Genomic DNA, 16,098 nt, shown 5'->3' on the forward strand with positions numbered 1-16,098 from the left:
ACCCCTGTTTATATTTTTTATCTGAATCCTCCACTTGCCTGTGAGCTTGATGAGGATGGGGACTTTGTTCACAGCTGTTGCCTCTGCACCCTGCCTGGCACCAGTAGGTGCTCAATAAATGACTGAGGAATGAATGAATGAATAAACGAATGGACGGAGCCAGGCAATGGGGGGGACAAAGGAAGGCCCCACCTCTTTTCTGGTGATTCTGCTTCTGGCTTGTATGGGGCAGTTTCCTGAGCTACAGACAGGCAGACAGAGGTCAGGTGAATAGAGGGACAGGGGACGGAGAGCCCTAGGGCCCACCGGCCATTCCTTCCTCCAGGGGCCCCACGATGGGAAGCTCATTTTCAACATGTGTGCAGCCCCAGCAGGGCCTGCGAGCTCGGGAGCCGGGAGCCTGCTCTGCCTGCCTTTGCCACCGGTGAGAAATCTCACACGTTGTAAACGCAGCTCGGCTCCCTTCTGGCTGGGGCAGCCCTCTGGATCTGCCTTGGGTTGCCCTGCTGGGTGCTGTGTACGGTGGGGCTCCCAGGCCCCGGGATTCTCTTCCTGGGGTTGGGGCACGGGCCTCAGCTTTCCACAGACAGGACAGCAGCACAGGGCTCCAGGGTGAGCCCACCTTCCTGGGTTCAAATCCCAGCCCCACCATTTGGAGCTGTGTGATCCTGGGCAAGCTGTCCAACCTCACTGTGTCCTATAAAAGGTATCATGATAGTAAAAATGTGAAATAATGTAGTACTTGGGTTTAGTTCAAGGGCTCCTATTTGCTTTCGTGCTGTGGATCCCCTTTCATGTTTATCAATCTAGATTTAAATTTACAAAGTGTATACAATTAGAAGAAAGCCAATTATATCGAGCTAGGTTTATTTAGCTATGTAATAGCGAAGTGCTTGATACAGTGACGGCTGTCCTGCTTTGTTAGTGCATTTAATGACAAGATCTGGCCGCAGGCTCACTAATAACTACAGTCATTTTGAAGCCGGGAAGAGAATAAACGCTATTTCTGTGATGCTGTAAAGGTTTGTGGAAATGCCTGTGATTTCCGACTGACAAAGTCACAGTCGAGCTACAGCCGCTGTGCTTCATTTGTCATGTCTGCCCGCCCCCTCCCGCCCCCCCGGGAAAGGAAATGCCAGATTTCAGCTGGAGGTTACTGGAAATCAAGATGTACCTTCCTTCCCCAGTGCAAGTTCATGGGTCCCTGAACTGCCCTGTGGGGCCCTGGTGCCGTGTGACGAGGTCTCTCCAAAATAGTCTAGGTGCCCAGGAGCCCAGGTAAGTCAGGAGGGACACCCTCAGGTGTTCTAAGGAAGGCACTGGATGCAAAATCCTTTGGGTCTGAGTCCACATCAGCAGTGACTGCCGGTCCCCCAGGGCTCCTCGGCCTTTTGCTCTTGGCCTCTGGGAGGGAAGGGGCCAGGGTTGCAAGTGGCAGATGGCTGGCAGAGGAGCCTGGGCCCTGGAGAGCAGCTCCCAGTTTTGGGGGCTGCAGGAGATGCGGGGGTGGGAATGGGGCTCTGAGAGACGGGAGCATCCACTCTGTATCTGGCAGCCTCTCTGGGACCAGGGCCTGTGTATAAGTCACTGTTTCGAGTTTGTGTCATCTGGTGGGGGCAGGGGTGTGTGTGTGTGTGTGTGTTGAGGGGGCACGATTCAGGATGGTGCAGCTGTTTGCACGTCGGTGGAGGAGCCTAGTGTGATTGGATGTGTGAGTCTGTGTGTACATTTGTAAGTGGGTTTGTGTGTGGGGGGTCCATTATGGGAATGGATTGTTGAGTGTATGTGTGTATGTGTGTGTGTGTGTCAGTCAAGGGTTGGTTGCAGGGTGCGTTCTGACGGAGATCTGTGTTCAGGTTGGATGTCTTTGGTGCTGGTGTGAGTGTGAGAGCGTGGGTGGATTTGGGGGCAGATGGAAGGGTGGATTGTGTATGCACACTCACATCAGGGCTGGTGGGGGGTGTCCGATGTGTGTCTGTGTGAGCGTGTGTGGCCCTGTCACCGCCGGCTCCAGGCCTGGCCACATAAACTTCACACCCCTGCGGGCGGGCTCCGTCGGCCCCGCAGTGGCCGCGTCAGGCAATGGGAAGCAGATGGGCCGGGATGGAGGCCATATGGGGCTGGGGGTGGGGGCGCATTCCTCCCTCCCAGAGCCGCCAGGAAGCCCCCTGCCTGCTGGCCCCCCATCAGGGTGGGGGCTGGAACTGACACAGTAACAAATGTCCTGCAGCCAGCATGGAGCCTTGGGGCGGGGCGGGGGGAGCAGCCCCAGCCCCACAGGGGAGTGTGTGTGTGTGTGTGTGTGTGTGTGTGTGTGTTGGGGGCTGGTCCAGGAGATGCCAGCTGGGCGAGGACACTGCCCTGAGAAACCACAGCTACCCCTGGGACTGTGCAACCTTGGGCACTGCACATACTCTCTGTGCCTCAGTTTCTCCAGCAGGGTCACAACAGGGTGGCCATGTGGGATGGGACACTGGGAAGTTTGGGCCTACCCTACTCCCCAACTCAGAGTAGAACCCTAACTCCAGAAAGCTGGGCAGATCCCAACAGGAGGGGCAGCAATAAGCCTCGACTACGTGCGGGGCGCAGGAGAGTGGTTAAGAGGTGGGCTCTGGAACCAGCCTGGCCCGTGTGTTCTGACCCCTGCCCTCCTCCCCCTCCTCGGCTGTGTGACCTCAGGCAAGGCAGGTCTCTCTGTGCTTCTTCCTCAGTAAAACAGGTAGTAACAGGAGCACTCCGCTCCCTCCGCACCGTCTCGAAGATGGTGAGTTAATCTGGGCAGAGTGCTCACCGCCGTGGGCATCCCAGGCCACGCTGGCCAGGCTGGGGCCCCGGAGCCATGCCGCACGGCTTTTTATTAAGTGCTAGTTGTGGGCTTCAGCTCACCCAAGCTTCTGGGAGCTTCGCCACGACCCCAGGGGTAGCTCCTGGGCTTAGGGCCATTTTGCAGGCGAGACCTAGAGATCTGAAATGCTCACTCTTGCCTGCAGTCACGTGGATTTAAGGGGCAGAGCTGGGCTCAGACCCAGGCCTCCTGTCCCTAGAGGCCACTCTTCTGCCCACCTTCTCAGGGGGCCTGGCCCTGTGGCAGGAACCAGCCCTGGAGGTTCTGAGTGGACTCAGGCAGCACCAGGTCCCGAGCCTGGCTGTCCCTCCCTGCCATGTGGCCCTGGGCAAGTACCTGGACCGCTCACGGCCCAGGAGCTGGGAGGGGTGGGGGACAGGAAGACAGGCTGAGCTGAGGAATCAAATGTTCTTACCGCAGTGCCATATAAATCATCCTCCTGGAGGTTGAGATGAGAGAGGGCAGGGGTGGAGGGGAATTGAGGCCGGTCTAGGTAACCTTGGCCTGGTCCGCTCCAAGCATCCTCCAAGGGGGTTGTCAGGAAGCCTAACAGGAACACATAAATAAATAAAGTGGCACAGGTGGGGTGCTCTCCTATTCAAATTCATACCCATTCTGGGCCCCTGTAGGGGAATCCGGTGTTGGTTGCCAGCCAGCACCCATTCCACTCCTCTGATCCTCAGTCCAGGGGTTCTGGGTGGAGCCAACTCCATGGGGGGGGGTGGTGGTGTGGGGCATGTGACCCAGTACCGAGCAATTGGAGCACTGCATCTTCTCAGCCAACGAGAGGCTGGCCTGGGATCTTGACCAGAGCCATAAGGAATGAAGCCCTTTCTTTCTGTTGGGATTGCGGGCTGGGGGGGCAGCCTGGAGTGTGGAGCTCTTCTTGCCTCAGTGAGCGGGGAGTTTGAGAGGAGCCAGCAACAGTGGACAGAGAACAAGTCCTGGGATGACATCTAAACACCTAGATGTAGCCATGCCTGGTACCATCATGGTTCCTGCTTTGTGGGTGAGAAACTGAGGCCACAGCCAGGATCATACAGCCAGAAAGGGGCAGAGCAGGGATTTGAACCCAGGCGGACTGGCGCCAGCGGCTGTGCCCTGACCCTCTAGACTCCACAGAGCCCTTTGGTGTAAATCCCTCCCCCCGCCTGGAGTCCTCTCACCCAGCCTAGTGTTTGGACTCTGCTATTTCTGATCATCCCAAGGGAGAATGTTTCCTGCCTCTGGCAGAAAAATCAGGGGAGAAATGAGAGCCCTGCGGTCTGGCCCCAAACTCAGTTTGGGCAATCTTGGGCCAGATGAGAATTCTTTCCTTTTTTCTTTCTTTCGTTCTTTCTCTTTCTCTCCCCCCGCCCCCCTTTCCTTCCTTCTGTCCTTTTACCCTCCTCTCCCTCTCCAAAATACAATATTGCTTGCTGCAGCCCACTTCACACCTGGATGGTGCTCTCACCTGTGCCTGGGTGACCTCCATCTCGGCCCTGCTCCAGGCCTCGCGGGCAGCATTAGGCCCCAGAGCAGCAACCATCAGCAACACTGATTAAAATGCAGACCCCCAGGCCCTGCATGGACAAAGGTGTGTTTCCCCACTGGGGGTGGGGCCCATGGAGACAGCACCTGGCGGAGGTTCGGACGCAGGTGATCCGCTGGACACTGCATGAGGGTGTCCTTGTAGGGCCTTGAACACTGATATTAAAAGCCTGGAGCAGGGAAGCGGCTGGGGAGCTGGCCCCTCTGAGCTGGAATAGAGTGAGTGCGGATCGCTTCCTGAGGAAGGGGTCCCTTCAATCCTTTGGACATCCGGAGTCAAGTTCCACCTTGACTAGTCTTTCATGCAGGGCAGGTGTCATAACTCCCCTGAGTCTGGGCTCACTCAGCTGAGAAGGGGAGAGTAAAAAGAATACTCAGTACGTGTTGAGCAGTTAGTGTGCACCAGGCTCTGTGCTGGGCGCTTGCCGTGGAGGAATGTGTGAAATCCTCAGGACCCCGTGAGGTGGGCACTGTTATTACTTTTTCAGAAAATAAAACTGGGGCTCAGAGTGGTCAAGCTACTTGCCCAAGGTCACACAACTGGTAGGTGGCAGAGCTGGGACTTAAACCCAGGCATCTGGCCTTCTCCGGTGCTGTACAGAGTTCTGGCTTTATTTTCTTCACTGCTATGTCCTCAGTGCCCCGTACGTGCGTCTGGTGTCTGTCCATCACTGCCCATTCTCCCTAACAGGAGCGATACTGAAGCATGTGCTAATCCTCGCTCCCCACTTTGTGTGACAGACATGGTCGCAGCCCTGCCACTTAGGGTCATCAGGAGCATTGCAGGAGAGGAGTCCGGCACCGCAGTACATGCTCCGTGGTCGCTAGCCAGTTTGGTCGACGGCCTGGTGTCTTCATTCTGCTTTCCTGGTCTGATCCTGTCTCGCTCACAGGCCTGTGCTGAGCCCACAGTAGGTGCATGGAGGGAAAAGGGTAGATATATGAGTGCCTCGCTGTGTGTTGGGCCTTTTGAATACTTCTCATCCCACTCTCTCCCCTGCAACCGACCCAAGAGGGGGGCCCAGGGCCTGGCCCGCAATAGACCTCTGTAGATGTTTGTTGAATGACCCAAAGAGATGGAGAGCTGGCCGCAGGGGCGGAGTGTGTCTGGCCCAAGCCCCGCCCACCACCCACTGTTTGCCAGCTCAGAGCCAAGCCTGGTTTCCACATCTGCTGGTGCTGCCAGGAGGTGAGCAGGCCTTGGGGGAGGCAGTTCCCGGCCGTGGAGCTGGGGATCGTGGGAAGGCTGCCAGCGGGAGGAATTTCCTCCATGAAGTTAAACTGGGGCTGAGTAAGTCCTCGTTGGGTCCTGGTCCAGCAGTGGCCGGGAGGGCAGGCAGGGGGCCGTGGGACTCACCAGTTAGAGCCGAGCCTGGAGCTCTGCCAGCTGCAGCCCTCGGGCCCCAGGCTCTGCCCCAGGACGAGGAGCAGCATCCAGGAAGTGCCACTGTCAGCTTGGATTAGTCCCATCGACTTTCTGAGCCTGTTTCTTCGTTGGCACCACGGAGGGGCAGCTGTCCTAGCGTGGTGTGCTGTTCTGAGATTCGGAGGGATCCCAGGTGTCAAGCTGCGGTGGGTTTTACCATTGGATGGAGGACAGGAGCTTCCTGGGAGTGAGGATGGGCCTGGCCTCAGAGGCAGCAGGCCCGGAGGGCCCTGGGTGAGTCACTTCCCTCTGCAAGCCCCGGCTTCCCCCCACAGCCTGAGCCTGAGACCGAGGCAAGAATGTTGTCAGAGGCAGGAACTTCTGAACCATGAGTTCAACCACAATGAACAGATTTAGCAAACACAAAAGCAAGATCGACAACAAGAGACCCAGGATGCCCACTTACATTTGAATTTGAGATAAGCAATAAATAGGTTTTTTTTAGTGTAAGTATATCCTATGTAATATGTTAGTGTACGTATATCCTGGGTAATATGTTAGTGTAAGTATAGCTTACAGCAAGCCCCTTGGGAGGCATTCTGTTCACACTGCCCCATTTCTTTCTCACACAGTCCTGTGAGGTGAGAATTATCACCCGTGTCTACCCACAAGGAAATGGAGGCTCACAGAAGTGTGTCCACCTGCCCAGGATCACTCGGGCTGGGCATCCTGAGGGCCATTGGCCAACCCGCCCTGACATGGGCACGCTCACCCTCTACTCAATTCCCAGAAGGCAGTTTCGGGAACACAGGGCCAGCCTGGCAGCTGCCCAGCACTTTCCCCCTGCCGCAGCTGTCACCTGCTGGGGAAGTCCCTGTGGGTCACCCAGTGCTGGAGGCTGTCACAGTCAGGATGTGGGCTACGGAGCTGGGTGGACAGGACCCCCAGGACGTGTGAGCAGAGGGGACGCCCAGAGGGAGGGAAACAGATGGGCCTGTGGTCACCAGGACTAGCTTGGCCCCCGCTCCTCGTCAACAAGCCCCTCACGGATTTCCTGGGTGTGGCCTGGGTTGATAGGGGTCCCTCGAGGCAGTCCTGTCCCCTCCTGCAATGCCCTTGTGGCATTCTCGGCCCCTTTCATGGCTGAGCCCCATCCCCTCTACAAAGACGCATTCATTCGTTCATTTGCTCACACATTCACTCATTCATTTATTTGTGCTTTATTCCCAAGGTTATTTCTGGAGCACCTGCTAGTTGCCAGGCATAGGGCACCAGGGGATACACCGGAAAACCAGACAGACAACAAAAGCCTTGCTATCGTGGAGCTGATGGTTTAGCAGAGGAGATGGATAACAGACACATAAAGAAGATAATTTCAAATGGGAAAAGTACTAGGATGGAAACAAAGCAGGGTGTGGTGATGGAGCGTGATTTCAGGGGCCCCTTAGGACAGGGCAGTCCAGGAAGTCCTCCCTGACGAAGTGATATGTGAGGAGTCAGCAGAAAAGCAGCTCGTCTGGGGCAGATATGGGGAAAGTGCTCCAGGTAAAGTGAGAGGCAAGTGCAAAGGCCCTGGGGACAGAGCAAGTGAGACAGTGAGAGAAGGTGTTGCTGGAATTCAGTGAACCAGAGAGAGCCTGGTGGGGCTGAGGGGGCTGGGTGTGAAGCATGCAGCACCGTGCAGGTCACAGATGGAGATCCTCTCGGTTCCTTGAGTCACCTGCTCCAAGGAAGCTTCCCTGACGACCCTAGCTAGACTAGCCCATTTTCGTTCTTCCTCTCATTGCTATGTGGCACCACAGTCTCCGTGTACTGAGCGTATGGGATATATTGTCTTTCTTTCTCCATAATTACAAGGTCAGCTGGGCAGAGGGACCCAGAGTCACCTATTGGCTGCCATGTGGCACGGAAAATGTGACCACAGGGACCCAGGCCTGGGTGCCGTCGACGGACGGCAGGGAAAATAGGTCCTGTGTTTTGTGGATTGTGGCTTTGCCTCGATTTTGGTCTCACAAGCCAACTCTGGAACCCAAGCCTTAAATACAACGAGATTCTCCCAAAATGATGTTAATAATCGTGGTTGACTTTCATTGGATGCTTGCTGTCTGCCAGGCACTGTGCTAAGCACTTTTTAAAAATTATGGTAAAATACACATAACATCGACCGTTTTGAAGTGTGCAATTCAGTGGCATTCAGTACACTCACAACGTTGTGCAACCACGACTCTCCCGTTCCAGAACATTTCCATCACTCCAAAAGGAAGCTCTGTACCCATTAAAGAGTCACTCCCCATTCCCCCCCTCCCTGCAGCCTCTGGAAACCACTAACCTACTTTCCATCTCTACGGGTTTGCCTCCTCTGGGTATTTCACATCCATGGAATCACGCAGCCTGTGGCTTTTTGTGTCTGGCTTCTTTCACATGCTCATCCACGTTGCAAAATGTATCAGAGCCCCATTCCTTTTTATTGCTGAATAAGTCTATTGGATGGATATAGCACATTTTTTATTCATTCATCAGCTGGTGGACATTGGTTCCCCACCTTTGTCTATTGCGAATAGTGCTCCCGTGAATAGGTTTTCGTTTGGACATCGGGTTTCGGTTCGTTGGGGTATGTACCTAGGAGTGGAATTGCTGGCTCAGGTGGGAATACTAGGCTTAATTTATTGAGGACCTGCCAGCTAAGCACTTTTCTGAGCGTCTGCCGCCTTGGCAGATTCTCACCACGAGCTCCTGAGGGAGGCTCTGCATTGCCCCCCATTCTGCAGATAAGGAAACTGAGGCTCAGAGAGCGGGAATTGGGAGCCAAGGTCACACTGGTGAGAAGTGAGTTGGGTTTGTTGGATTCCAAACGCCCTGGAGCCCAGGCTGAGATGGGAGAGGAAGGGAGAGCGAGAGCAAGGCGGTCTTCCAGCCTCGTGCGGAGGACTCTGAGCAACAAGGTAAATGCCAGCGTTTCTCTGTCGGACTTGCATGGGTTTTGATCCCTCTTGCTGTCCCCTGCCTGTGTGGCTGCAGGCCGGCGGGTTCCCCTCGCCACTCTGTATCCCCAGGAAGTGGTGCTAAGGAGACAACTCCCGCAAATGGTGGTTCTAAGAATGAAGCAAGAAGCCTGCCTCTGCTGTCAGCATTATGCTTTTTCTGACCCAAGGGGAGGAGGGTTTTTTCCAGCCCTGAGATCTCATGCTCTTGGTTTAGGTGGGGCTGGGGTGGGGGGACAGCAGGGACTCAGGGACTCCCAGGATCTCCTCTCCAGGAGGGCTTGGGGGGCGGGGGGCGGGGTGGGCAGCCCAGGCTGGAAGTGGCATCCACCTCGAAGTCCCATGTCCATAATGACATTTGGATGGGAAAACAGTGCCTCGTTTCCCAGAAATGCTAGGGATGCCACCTCATCAGAAGGGAAAGTAGCCTGGGTCCATTAATTTCCCCAAACCGCACTGTATTTTAGGCCAGAAAGAATAATAACTATGGGTTGTTAAGTGGATGCCAGAGAAGAAAAATCTAACTTGGACATGTAACTCTAGCAGGAGGGACAGGGTGACTGAGGAGTTTCACAGATGAGCTTTCGGTGTGGGCACGGGGTGGGGCGCCCGGCCGTGTTGCTCCACTCGGCACGGACTCAGGCTTGCGAACGTGGAGGATCACGGGAACCCTCGCTGAGCGCTTGCCGTGTGCACCGGTTCGTTCAAGATGCAGAGCAACCCTGGAAGTTGTAAGTCCTGCAATACAGATAGAGACGCCCCGCGATTCAGAGGGGGACGCCCCACTATACACATGAGGCCCAGAGAGGTGAAGACACTTGCCCAGGATTGAACAGCTAAGAAGTGGCTGAGCTGGGGCTTGAACCAAGACAGCCAGGATCTGGCTGGAGCCCGTACTCTGAATGACCATGAGCCTTTTTCAGAGAAGGCCAGAAAAATGTTGTGTCGGGTTCTGCAAAATTAAGCGACCTTGAGGTCACTGGCTGATGGGCAGGAGGTCACTAATGGAGGAGAGTGGGAGGGGACAAAGCCACCCCGGGAAGGGCCCCTTGTCCCATTTGCTGGGTGTTTTCCTTCCCGGACTCTTGGTCAAGTTGTTTCTTGGTGTGGGTCTGAGGGCTAGTGAGAGAAGGGTGAGCCCAGCTCTGAAGTTGGGGGACAGGTCGGCAGCCCTGCCTGGGAGGTGCCTGGGGAAGCGTGTGGTCTGTCTACACTGGTGAAGGCTCGGCTCCACCCAGCCTGCCGCCTTGGACTTGCCAAACGGGCACTGCCGTTGCAGGCACCATAGCCCCGCGATGCCAGGTCTGCTGGGTGACCCAAGCAAGTGGAACAGCTTCTCTGGACCTCGGAGTCCCGCACTGGAAGGTGGGGACAGTCCCTGCACGCGGCGGGCAGGGTCGCATGGTTGGGGCGGCCGCTCTTGTTCCCGCCGCCGCCAGTAGGAATCCACGTGGAGCGTCTGCCCCGCCGGGAGGATGCCCTTGGCCGGAGCCCAGATGAACGTCAGGTGGGAGGGTCCTCGGTGGCAGCCAAGGCTGGCTCCTGCCCGGCCACCCGCCCAGACGCCTGCCCGGATGTGGAGGGAGGGACGGGGGAGGGAAGGGGGAGGGAAGGGGGGGCAGGCCCCTTGTCTTCCAGACTCTTGAGTCACAGTTCCCGTTCTGCCAGCGGCACCAGGCGGGAAAGGCGGGAGGTGGGTGGAAGAAGGGGGGCAGAGGGCGGAGAGCTGAGATCCCAATTGCGGCCGCTGTTGGGTGGGACAGACAGAAAACTGTCAGGGAGGAGCAAGTCAGATACTAAGGGGGCCTTGGGGTGTCCGGGTGGGATCCTTGCACCGCTGGGTTACAGGCAGCAACATCAATCCCCAAACTTGCCCAATCGCCCTCCGCCCCCGGCAGACCTGCACATTACACCCAGCTTCATGATCCTCTCTCTATGTCTTGAGTTTGTGGATTAGGTTCTTGCCTCAGGGCCTTTGCACTTGCTATCTCTGCTGCCTCGAACACAAACACTTGGAGGAACTGGCTCTCTTTCAACCTGAGGCTTCAGCTTCAATGTCACCTCCTCAGAGATGCTCTCCCTGAACACCTGTGCTTTAAAATGTGCCCTTCCTACTCCCCTTCCCGAGTTCTCCAGCTCAAGCCTCCACTCACTGATCTGCCCAGACTATACTGAGCACCTGCTGTGGGCCAGACCTTGGCCTGGGCACACGGGATAGAAGAGTGAGCGGAGCAGACAATCTCCCAGCCCTCGTGGAGATGTCGCAGTACCAAGGGAGGTGGACAAGCACCGGTGAATATGTAGTACAACGTACGGTGGTAAGGGTCAGGAAAGAAGAATCAAGCACAGCTGGGAGAGCCAGCATGCTAGAGAGTGGTCTCCATGTTGGGCGAGGAGTGAAGCAAGACCTCTCTCAGGAAGTGATGCCAAGCAAAGATTTGAAGGCAGTACGGTGCGTGGGGTGGGGTGGGGGGCATGTAAATATCTGGGAAAAAGAGTTTCAAAAAAAAGTTTCAGGCAGAGGGAAGAGCTAGTGCAAAGGTCCTGAGGCAGGAATTTGGTTGCCATAATCAAGGAACAGCAAGGAAACCTGTGTGGCTGGAGCGAAGTAGGTGAGGTAGGATAAGGTCATCGAGGAAATGGGTAGATCGAGCAAACCACAGTGAGGATTTGGCTTTTGCTCGAAGAGGCAGGAGCCCCTGGGGAGGATCCTGAGCAGAGGGGCAATGGAGGTGGTGAGACGTGGTCAGATTCTAGATAAATTTCGGGGGAGCATCACCCTAGCTCAGTGATGGGTTATGGTGAAGGCTAAGGAGAGAGGGAGAGGTGCCAAGATAATGCTCGGGTTGGGGTCAGGACCTCCAAACCCTCCAGGCAGACAGGCAGGGTCCCCCTACTGAGCCCCTTCCCTGCCAGAAGGCCCAGGCTTTAGGCCAGCACCCCACGCGCCAAGGGAATGAAGGCTTCCTGAATTGTGTCAGGTAGGGAACAGCATCTCACTAGTCAGCCTTCCCCCATGGAGGGCTTCTTGGTGGGGGGTGGTGCCCCACATCTTCTCTTCTCCTCTTTCCTAACCAGCAGGGTAGCCAGGCCCTTGGTAAGGCCTGGAAGCGGGGCTGGGTCCTCGCAGAGCTGAGCTGTGGGCCGGGGTGAAACAGAAGCCACCAAGGAGGGGAGCAGCAGGCTGTGGCCCGCCCAGCACCCACCCTTCACATAGACTCGGTGTCTCATCCCTCTGGCCCTGGTCACCCACCCCCAGCACGATTAGGCCCATGGGATCCTGTTTAGAGCCTCAGCCAGTGACTCAGCAGGAATCACCCCAGACAGGAGCCAGTGCCCCAGTGCCCAGACCAGAAACCACCCCTGACCTGTCCGGCTGGACAGGAACAGGGACCAAGTGGGCGGAAAAGCCCTCAGACTAGGGGAGCTAGAGGGGAGGTGGCATGGGGAACCCTCCCCCCCAAGTCCAAGTGCAGCACTGAGCCACCTGTTCCCAGTGGTGCCCACCTGGGCCCTGGTCATAGTTTTAGGTGGAGGTTCTGCAGGAGGGAACCTGACAGTTTCTCCGGGTCCACTGAAGCTTGAGGCTCCTCCTGGCTCTTCTGGGTCATGTCGGGTTGCCACGTCCATTCCGTTGTTCCTGTTCTCTTGTATGTTCTGGCCTGTTCTAGAACCTTCCATTCCTTCCTAGTCTGTTGTGTTTCATAATGCATTCATTCAGCAGATATTTTTTGGGAACCTACTATGTGCCAGGCAGTGCTCAACTTTGCACAAAGAAAGAGCCCTGCCCCGGAGAATTCACAGGGAGACGGGCATCAAATAAAAGAATGTCAGGTGGTGGTGAGAGCTGTGGAGAAGAGCAGGGGCCAAGAGACAGACCATGAAATAGCGCTGCATGGGGAGGGGCCGGCAGCTGGGGTCGGGAGTGGCCTCACTGAGTAGGTGATACTTGAGCAGAGACAGGAAGCAGGAGTTATCCCCTCTGGGGAGGGAAGCACACCCGTTCCAACGCTAGCAATAAGCAACAGCCCCTCCCTTTCCTGAGCCTTTACAGGACGGGCTGGATCCTCCTCGACAGAACTGTTATGTTCCTGTGGCTCAGCTGGGGAAACGGAGCCATGCAACTATCCGAGGGTCAGGAAGAGCGTTCTGGGCAGAGGGAAGAGCAAGTGCAAAGGCCCTGAGGCAGAAATGTGCCTGCTGGGTTCAAAGAACAGCCAGGAGGCCAGTGTGGCTGGAGCAGATACCAAGGGGGACAGTCGAAGACACCGAGCGGGAAGACAAGTCTGCATTGTGCATTTTGAGCAACTTAAGGATTTCCAAGGATGTCTCTGCCTTTGCACCAGATAGAGCAGCAAACGTCGCCACCTGAAATGAACCTGCAGGCATTTTGGTCCAAGCCTTCCCTGGTTAGGATCTGATCTTGCCAAACAAGATCTCGCTGCCTCCTGGCGCTGGGCCAGCTGTAGCAGGGCCCCGGACTGGTTCCTTCACCCTTCATGCTCTCCTGCGCGCATTCATTCACTCCACCAGCATCTATTCAGCTGGAACAGTGAGGAGTGAGACAGCCCCGGTTGCTGCCCACAGGGAGCTAGAAGTCCAACATTGGAATCCCCGACGGAGGATCCCAGAGAGCCCGGTGAGAAAACTGGAAGCTCCAGCTGCCCCTGGGGAGGGGATGAACACCTGCTCCTACAGTAATGAGGACCGGGTGGTCCTGGACCAGCTCGTTGGTTCTTATATCGGTTACTGCTCCCATTTCACAGACGGGGAAGGGGAGGCACAGGGGAGGAAGGGGCAGGATGGCGGAGCCAGGCTTTATTCCTCAGGTGTTGGCTTAGGCCCCGCCCTCTGGTGTACCCCACTGGGGCTGGTCCTCATGCATGGAGGAGGGGGGCTCATTGACAGGTTTATGCTGTTATTAGGTAGGAAGCGATTTTTAGAAAACTGATAAATCGCTGCGGGCCCAGCCTGAATAGCCACCGCTTGGTGGGGTGGAGGGCAGGGAGGGATGGGAGGTGATGTCCCCTGGGCAGGCAGGTCATCGTCCAGAGTGGGAGTCGTGGTGCCAGCCGGCTGGGGCAGCTTCGAATGGAAGGTAAATGTGCGTTGTGTGTCCGTGACGTGGGTGCCTGCGGATGTGTGTCCGTGTTTCTATGTGTGTCTGTCTGTGCATCTGCACTGTGTGTCGGATTTGGGGCTGTTTGTGCTTCTGTGTCTGTAGGCGCCCCCCCACCAAGAGTGTGTGCATTTGGTGCGTGTGTTGTGTGTCTGGGATTTCGCGTGATTGTAAGTGTGCAGGTCAGTGTGTGCTATGGGTCTGGTGTTTCCATCAGGTGCCCAGTGAGTGCTACTGTGTATGTGGAGGGTGTTGTGTGTGTCTGCTGTGTATTTGGGGGTGTGTGTGCGCGTGTGTGGTAGGAGTGTCCATGTTCCTGTGCCTGTGATGTGGTCTGTGACAAGTGTCTGGGTTCCTGTGGGTGCGGGGGCATGGGAGGACCCTTCCTGCACACACACCAGCCGGCAGCAGTGCCTCCGTATCGTAGCGGATGGATCTGGGGGTCAGGGGGGAGTGCTACCCAGGGCAGGAGGCTGAGTCCCCGCCACGAGTACCCCCCTTCACATCACCGGAGCAACTCCACAGCAGCAGGAGGATCAGGTGTGGAGGGAGGGTGGGGATTCAGCTCACCATTCTTTCTAGGTCTTGCAAGGTCCCTGTGGGGTTAGGAGCCCCCAGAGGAGAAGTGAAGTGTGGGGGCGGGGGGACAGTGGACATTCGCAGGCCAGAGGGTGAGGGAGCTTGAGCAGCTGGGAGAGCTCTGGCCTCCATGGGTCCCAGAGAGCCCCCTGCACACACATGCCCACCATGCACATAGACACACACACGCGTGTCCATGCGAGCGAGGCCCAGGCTACCACTGACGCATGCACACTGGGCCCCAGTGGGCCCAGGAGCCCCTGAGGATGACGTGTGTCCCTCGACAGCAACAATGGAATGAGAAGAGCGAGAATTGTACCCAGAGCAATATTCTCCGTGTGTTGGGGGCGTCAGCACGTGGCCCCAGGAGCCGGGAGGCCTGGCTTTGAATCCTCCTCCTGCCCTTCCTGGCCAGTGGCTCTGGGCCGTGGGCTCCACCTCTCTGGTCCTTGGTCTCCTCACCCCTTAGAACATGCCAAGCACTTGGTTTTACATCAGATACTAAAGACCTCTCCCTCCTCTCTGGCACCAGCCCTGGGTTCATTTTCCAGATGAGAAAACTGGGCCCAGAGAGGGTGCGGCCCTTGCCCAGGACCACACAGCCAGGAAATGGCAGATCCAAGATTAGAAGCCGACAAAATTTCCTGTGCCCACAAACACACACCCGTCTGCAAAATGTGCACGCTGAGCTCACAGATTCACTTGAAAGAAGCCCCAGGCTCTGCGCACACTCACAGGCAGGGCCCTGGCTACAGGAGGGCCCCGGGGTCAGCAGCACCTGGAAAGATCGGAGGGCTGCTCCTTCCCAGCAGGGATTGCGGATTCTGGTGCCTGCACGGGCTGCTCTGGGGAGCCCAAACCCTTCCTCCCCTGACCCCTACCTAAATGTCACAGTTGTTCTTTCCCCTGCTTCACACAAGGGGTAGATGGCTCCTAGGTGCCCGGCAGGTACCTGAATGAGCAGGGACCGGGCAATAGGGTTTGGTGGGGACTGCGGTGGGTGGGATTCATTGTCCCGTAGAAAAGGGGGCCCGGTGCCCTGGGAACACGAGAAGTCTGGATTTTGACGGAAATCCATGGGCAAGGAACTCCAGTTGTTTCGAACCCCAGGGGGCCACATCGACTCCTCTGTCCCTCGGTGGGTCTGGGTGGGCCCTTGAGCCCCCAGTTTGTGATGTCAGCCCGCCGGCCGAGGCCAGAGGCTGGACGCTTGCTGGTGCCCTAGAGAAGTCCCAGGCATCTCTGCATTCAGTTTTCTTGTGGCCCAGGCAGGGGGAGGACCCACAGGCTTGAGAGCCGGGCCTCTGGGGAGGAGCCAGACCTGGACAGAGAGAGGAGGCGCTGTCCTGCCTGCAAAAGTCATTTCTCACTCCCATCTCCACCCTGCCTGTCTCCTGGCGTCCGCCGGGACCTTAATGGATAAAACATCCTGCCAGTGCCTAAGCTTCCCGTTCCATCCTGAGATGGGCGCCAGCTCAGGATGAGTGACTCTGGGCACCCGGATGGAGGGGGTCGGTGTCCTTCAGCCTACGGAGTCCCAGAGTTCCCTCGGGACAGGGTCATTACGGAAGGCTTCCTGGAGGAGGGAGTGGGGCTGGAAGTAGTTCTGTGGCTGCTGGCTTGGGTGTCAGGACACTATGGCTCCACCCAGACCCCCTAAAGGGCAGTGACTATATCA

General features: G+C 56.8%; 1 protein-coding gene and 2 long non-coding RNA genes across 5 annotated transcripts; 1 reads left to right on the top strand and 2 right to left on the bottom strand.

Moving 5' to 3' along the window:
- Window positions 1–1,140: 1,140 nt before the first annotated feature.
- On the top strand, window positions 1,141–7,860 carry LOC112674106 (uncharacterized). The gene is made up of 3 exons (XR_003145221.3): window positions 1,141–1,278; window positions 5,117–5,286; window positions 6,973–7,860. It is a non-coding gene; the product is annotated as an uncharacterized LOC112674106 (long non-coding RNA).
- Window positions 3,240–6,085, bottom strand: LOC112674107 (uncharacterized). The gene is made up of 3 exons (XR_003145222.3): window positions 5,733–6,085; window positions 4,463–5,275; window positions 3,240–3,391 (listed from the first exon to the last, which is right to left on the bottom strand). It is a non-coding gene; the product is annotated as an uncharacterized LOC112674107 (long non-coding RNA).
- A 105-nt stretch (window positions 7,861–7,965) lies between the features above and the next one.
- LOC125753467 (uncharacterized) lies at window positions 7,966–12,374 on the bottom strand. 3 transcript variants are annotated; one of them, XR_007405379.1, is made up of 2 exons: window positions 12,230–12,374; window positions 7,966–9,460 (listed from the first exon to the last, which is right to left on the bottom strand). XR_007405379.1 is itself a non-coding variant. In XM_049100157.1 (2 exons), exons 1-2 carry the CDS (start codon window positions 12,350–12,352, stop codon window positions 9,699–9,701), a joined length of 894 nt encoding a protein of 297 aa, XP_048956114.1. In that variant the 5' UTR covers window positions 12,353–12,374; the 3' UTR covers window positions 9,467–9,698. The 3 variants fall into 3 exon arrangements, 1 of the variants encoding a protein (XP_048956114.1); XR_007405380.1 differs by having other exon boundaries at window positions 12,210–12,374; XM_049100157.1 differs by lacking the exon at window positions 7,966–9,460 and adding an exon at window positions 9,467–10,469.
- Between the last annotated feature and the right edge of the window lie 3,724 nt (window positions 12,375–16,098).

This window comes from Canis lupus, chromosome 24, assembly GCF_003254725.2.
Source record: "Canis lupus dingo isolate Sandy chromosome 24, ASM325472v2, whole genome shotgun sequence".
NCBI lineage: Eukaryota > Metazoa > Chordata > Mammalia > Carnivora > Canidae > Canis > Canis lupus.